Consider the following 5961-nt stretch of genomic DNA (forward strand, 5'->3'; position numbering starts at 1 on the left):
AATATTTATTTATTCTTCCTTGTTTCTTTTTTTATTATAAAGTTTCTGTATTTGTAATGAAAATTTATTTTTTTAGAGGTTAGGTTATTTATATATCGATTCAAAACTCACTAGTTTGAATCCCACAAATTTCAAGGTTATTGAAAATTTACATGGTTGTTAATTTTAGGACCCGTGAAATTAATCGAGGTACACACAAACTAGTCCGGATATCCATATTTGTAATAATAAAAAAGTTCTATAACTTTTCTGTATAGCCACCCATATTTCTTGTTTGCCTCATTTCTTGCAAATTTTTTCTTATTTTTTTTCCTAAAAGCAATAGATTAGAACAAGAAAAATGGCAAAGTATCGACGCCCTACACCCTTCTTAACAAGCACATGCTTTCTTGGTTGTGTTTTCATAAAATTCTTATAAATTTAAAATGTTCTGAGTGTTCAAATCACAAAATATAATCATAATATATTTTGGACAGCGGATTGGATGGGAGAGCCAACATCGTGAGCAACATTTTGCATTTTTTTTTTAATTCCTAATGTCAAGCCCACTAATTGAGTTCCGCGATTGTCAATTAATGAAGAAATTTTCTATTAACTCCGGGAAAGTTGACTTGCAAAGAATATCTCGATAGAAAACATTTAGAATCTTCCCTGAATGTTTGTATTTTTTTACTATTTTTATACTGGCAGTGTTTTTATATAGGAGTTCATTAATTCCTGTTGTCTGTAGACGTCCTAATTATAAATTAGAATTCACCTCGAATAGATTAAGCAGCCACCATCTTAATATTGTATGCATCGATCCACTAGATAAATATTGTCAACGTAAGATTCTCATGACCAATATTCTATTATGTGGTCTCTAGGATGTTAAGAAAGAATCAACAAAATCTCATGTTTACTTAATGTATTAGGAAATATATGATGTCAAAGATATATATTTATATTGTAACTCTTATTCCAGAATTAGCTTAGCACAATATAGGAAAATAATCTTGTATATAATATAGCTGTGACAGACTCAATAATACACAACAAGGTTGGCAATTCCCTTTTTTTCTTTAAAATTTACATGGTATCAAAGCTTGGTTTACCCTAGCTCTCGTTCTCTTGCTGCTCTTGGTCTTTGTTGCTTGCAAACTTAGAAGCCTCTTCTTTCCCATAAAACCATTAGCCACCAACCAAACTCCTGCTTCAATTTTTTTGTCGATTGTCCATTACCATGAAACGCGAGCAATTTTCTAAGGAAGGCATGAATAATGCCTTTGATCCTTTTTTTCTCAACCATTCTGATCATCCAGGATTGATGCTTGTTTCCAAACCCCTCATTGGTGATAACTAATCTACTTGGTGTAGATCTATGACAATCTCTTTAAATGCTAAAATTAAATTAGGATTTATAGATGGGACAGTACAAATACCATCAACCATCAACCAGCCAGATTATCATGCTTCATGGAAAAGATGCAACGACATGATTTTATCATGGATTCTTAACTCAATTACACCAGAACTTACTGACAGTGTTATTTATTCAACTACAACACAAGAAGTTTGGGAGGATCTTCGAGATCGTTTCTCTCAAAATAATGCTCCTCGTATTTTTCAGATTGAGAGAGACATAACTTATGTTTCTCAAGCTCATATGACAGTTGCGGCATATTATACAAAGATAAAGGGATTTTGGGATGAATTGGGATCTTATAACGGAACTGTTTGCTCTTGTGGAGCAGATCATAAGCGACGACAATTGATGCAATTTCTCATGGGATTAAATGAATCTTACAAGGCAATTCGGGGGCAGATTCTACTGCTGAATCCTTTACCTAATGTTCATCAGGCTTATGCTTCCATTGTTCAAGAAGAAAAGCAACGCAACTTAGGTGATACACATGATGCAACAAAAACCGCAGCAATGGTAGTTTAATGAAATGCACCCACAACTCTGGCTTTTCGATCAGGTCAAGGGGTTTCCTCCCGCTCCAATTCCTTTAATCGTAAACCACTGCACTGCAGATACCGTGACAGTGACCATCATGTGCGAGATACATGTTGGAAATTCCATGGATATCCACCAGGTCACCCAAAGCACAAAGCCAGCAGATTCAACAAGTTTGGAAGTCGTCAACATTACAACAAACCTGCACAACCTTTAGCTAATTACATCAAGGAAGGTCCCACGATGGAAGAGAAGCATTTAGTGATGAATGGACTCTCTAATTTACAGTTCCAGCAAATATTGTCTATCATGAACAATACAGGAAATGCTCAAACCACTGTTCCTCAAGCCAATGCTATGGTCACCACTCCAGGTTTGTTACAAACACCAGTTATTATGCCAAGTAGATTAATTCTCGGCATTGGTGCCATTGACCATATTACTTCTTCTTCGAATCTGCTTATCGATAGTCGGCAGAACACTATTTTGCCACCAGTTATTATGCCAAGTGGAGAATGGGCTCCAATTACGTCTACCGAGACTTTACATTTGAATTCTATTATTTCTCTAAAAAATGTGCTTGGTGTGCCATCTTTTAAGGTGGATTTGATGTCCATAAGTCGAATTACAAGAGGACTTAATTGTTCAATGACCTTTTTCCCTATTGGTGTGTTTTACAGGACTTGACGGATGAAAAGACAGAAAACAATGTCACTCTCCTTAGTAGATGCTGAATACAGAGCTATGACAGGTACATGTTGTGAGTTATCTTGGTTACGATCATTGTTGAAAGACCTACAGATATTGAACCCGAAACCAGCATTACTATGCTGCGATAACAAAGCAGCTTTATACATAGCAGCTAATCCAGTTTTTCATGAGAGAACCAGACGTATAGAAATGGATTGTCACTTCATTCAGGACAAAATACAAGATGATTCGATCACGACTAAATTTGTTACTCCAGCAGAACAACTTGTGGATGTCTTTACTAAACCATTGGGAAAAGAAAGCTTCTCCACCAGAATTCGCAAGTTGGGAGTTCTTGACATCCACTCTCTAACTTAAGGGGGAGTGTTAAGAAAGAATCAACAAAATCTCATATTTACATAATGTATTAGGAAACATATGTTGTCAAAAATATTTTATCCTATTGTAACTTTTATTCCAGAATTAGCTTAGCACAATATAGGAAAATAATCTTGTATATAATGTAGCTGTGACAAACTCAATAATACACAACAGGGTTGGCAATTCTCTTTTTTTTCTCTGAAATTTACATAGGATCCCTTCTTCCTCTCGAGCCTGGATGATTGCCATGGTGTGGTCAAGGATGTATTTCTTGGGATTCAGCAGGCGCTTAATCTAGTGCATAATCATTTCTTAGAAGAGTTCTGTGGAGTTTGTCAGCTAATGAAGAAATGGGGTTCGCCAACTGTTTTCTTCTTCTTCTTCTTGGCCCTACTGCTTGGAGCTTTCGTTAACTGGGTTGATCAAGTAAGTCGAACCCTAGATAACTATTTCTGTTTCATTTGAACTCTTCCCTGATAATGTTTATTTTTATTTTTTCAGACCATTATTACAAGTATCAAAGGACATGAGAAATCCCCCAGCATAATTGAGCTCCCGCTCAAACGCTCCCTCGATGGAAGCATAAAGGAGCAATCACGCGTGTCCAGTTATCCGGTGATATTCAGGCCTAGCAACTTATCATCCACGGCATGCCCGGAGTACTTTCGGTGGATCCACGAGGATCTAAGGATCTGGAAGAGCACGGGAATCTCAAGGGCCATGGTGGAAAGAGCTAAAGATTATGCACATTTTAGATTGGTGATTCTCAAGGGAAAGATTTACGTGGAGAAATATAAGAAGTCATTTCATACAAGAGATGTGTTTACAATATGGGGCATCTTGCAACTGCTAAGGTTGTATCCCGGAAAGGTACCAGACCTGGAACTTATGTTCTGGTGTGAAGACAGGCCTGTGATCCTGAAGAAAGATTACCAAGGAACAAATGCCACTGCGCCACCATCCATATTTCAATATTGTGGGCATGAGGATGCTTTGGGCATTGTCTTTCCTGACTGGACCTTTTGGGGTTGGTAATGCCTCGGAACCTTTTGCATTCTTCTAGCTTGAAGATCAAATTTCCCTTTCGAATAGATCCAAGACAATATTAGTCACTTCATCTCAAGCTCCTTGTTACTAACACACACACACACACACACACACACACACTTTTTTTCATTTTTGGTCAGGGCTGAGACCAATGTAAGCCCATGGAAAACCCTGTCCAAGGACTTAAAAGAAGCCAACAAAAGGACCAAGTGGAAGGATAGGGTACCCTATGCTTATTGGAGAGGGAACCCAAACGTGGCTGCATCTAGGAAACAACTCATGTGGTGCAATATTAATGTTTCTGACAAATATGACTGGAATGCTCGTCTCTACAAACAGGCAAGCTACATAGTTTAAGATTATATGAAGACTTGTTGAGGTAATTATAGTCACTGTAATAACTTCATTGTCTGTGTTCAGGATTGGCGTGCAGAGAGTAAGCGAGGATATGAACATTCAAGATTGGAAGACCAATGCACACACAGGTATAGGCCCGTTAGTGCCAGAAACATAAATTAAACACTCCTTTTTTATTCTTAGTGTAAGAAAATGTAATCTTTGCATGCGTGTAGGTACAAGATTTATATAGAAGGAAGAGGATGGTCAGTGAGTGACAAGTACATATTAGCATGCGATTCCATGACTCTGTTCGTAAAGCCCGAGTACTACGATTTCTTCATTAGAAGCATGGTACCGTTGCAGCACTACTGGCCCGTTAGTGCCAGAAACAAGTGCAGAGATATCAAGTTTGCTGTCGAATGGGGCAACAAACATACTGATAAGGTACTAAAAATGCGCCATGATGTTCAATTTTTTCTCTTTTCACTGGTTTTTAGTTGCCAGTGAAGTTTAATGCAAACGCGCTTCTTGTTGCTCATAAATTTTGCAGGCACAGGCTATCGGGAAGGCAGGGAGCAAGTTTATTCAAGAAAATCTAAAGATGGAATATGTGTATGATTACATGTTTCATTTATTAACAAAATATGCGAAGCTCTTAAAATTCCAACCGAGAATTCCTGAAGGGGCAGTTGAGGTGTATTCAGAGACCATGGCACGCTCTCACGGAGGTTTATGGAAGAAATTCATGGCAGAGACTCTGGTGAACTTTCCTAGCGATACACTCGCATGTACAATGCCGCCTCCTTACGAGTCTCGTACACTTGAAGCTTTTATTGCGAGTAAGGAGACTGTTACAAGGCAAGTGGCGAGGTGGGAGAAAGAAAATTGGAAAAAATTTAATTAAGAAGCAGCAGGTTCTTCATCTCTGATACGGGCATAGCATTTACATTTTGAATGGACGGTCACTGAACAACGAAACATTTTGAAGAATAGAGCTCCAAAAACAATAGATTAATAGAACAACATATCTGGCATCCTGCCCAAAGCTGTGTTTCAATCCAATAAGAAGCCCTATAAGTTTTGGGTTACACATGGGATTAGGCCTTCCTATGCTTGTAATATTAAGAATCTTGTGGTCATGTAATTAACTAGATGGTATGGTGAACAATGATTGTCTATGAAAATGGATCGAAATCTTACCATTTTTATTTTTTTAATTAAAATTAAAATTTCAACACAAAATAGTATATGTTTCTACAAGTTTTAAATTTATTTTTTATTAAAAGATGTGTTGGAGAGTTTAATAAAAAAAAAAATAGTATTATATTCTATCTAATATCTTAAAATTCTGAATTGAGATAGTTTTTTTTTAAAAGAAATTATGGGCTCTCAAACTTATAATTCATAATGATACAGAAAGCTAAAAACTTTGATAATCACTTTAATAAGCTTAATACTCATAACTCATAATCATTAATTCTCTCGGAAAAACATCCTATAAAATTGTTTAAATACAAGAAAAACATTTTAATTAATAAGATTAAGACTCCTAATCTAAATAGAAA

The 5961-nt window shown here is 36.6% G+C and overlaps 2 protein-coding genes across 2 annotated transcripts; both read left to right on the forward strand.

Annotated features, from left to right (window-relative positions):
- Positions 1-1474: 1474 nt before the first annotated feature.
- Positions 1475-2673, forward strand: LOC140955289 (uncharacterized). The gene is made up of 3 exons (XM_073407547.1): positions 1475-1883; positions 1962-2539; positions 2620-2673. The coding sequence occupies exons 1-3, from the start codon at positions 1475-1477 to the stop codon at positions 2671-2673; spliced, it is 1041 nt and encodes a 346-aa protein (XP_073263648.1).
- A 946-nt stretch (positions 2674-3619) lies between these two features.
- On the forward strand, positions 3620-5300 carry LOC118057752 (uncharacterized). The gene is made up of 5 exons (XM_035070425.2): positions 3620-4041; positions 4198-4396; positions 4478-4542; positions 4630-4840; positions 4947-5300. The coding sequence occupies exons 1-5, from the start codon at positions 3731-3733 to the stop codon at positions 5298-5300; spliced, it is 1140 nt and encodes a 379-aa protein (XP_034926316.1). The 5' UTR covers positions 3620-3730.
- Positions 5301-5961: the final 661 nt, after the last annotated feature.

This window comes from Populus alba, chromosome 2, assembly GCF_005239225.2.
Source record: "Populus alba chromosome 2, ASM523922v2, whole genome shotgun sequence".
Lineage (NCBI taxonomy): Eukaryota > Viridiplantae > Streptophyta > Magnoliopsida > Malpighiales > Salicaceae > Populus > Populus alba.

What these genes read in the sequence shown, in the direction of transcription:
- LOC118057752 (XM_035070425.2), top strand. Translation starts at nt 3,731, where the DNA reads ATGGTGGAAAGAGCTAAAGATTATGCACATTTTAGATTGGTGATTCTC. An exon ending in GACTGGACCTTTTGGGGTTG is followed by an intron (nt 4,042 to 4,197) that starts GTAATGCCTCGG and finishes ATTTTTGGTCAG; the next exon opens with GGCTGAGACCAATGTAAGCC. An exon ending in GCAACAAACATACTGATAAG is followed by an intron (nt 4,841 to 4,946) that starts GTACTAAAAATG and finishes TAAATTTTGCAG; the next exon opens with GCACAGGCTATCGGGAAGGC.
- LOC140955289 (XM_073407547.1), top strand. Translation starts at nt 1,475, where the DNA reads ATGATTTTATCATGGATTCTTAACTCAATTACACCAGAACTTACTGAC. An exon ending in AGAAAAGCAACGCAACTTAG is followed by an intron (nt 1,884 to 1,961) that starts GTGATACACATG and finishes CTTTTCGATCAG; the next exon opens with GTCAAGGGGTTTCCTCCCGC. An exon ending in TTGGTGTGCCATCTTTTAAG is followed by an intron (nt 2,540 to 2,619) that starts GTGGATTTGATG and finishes TGTGTTTTACAG; the next exon opens with GACTTGACGGATGAAAAGAC.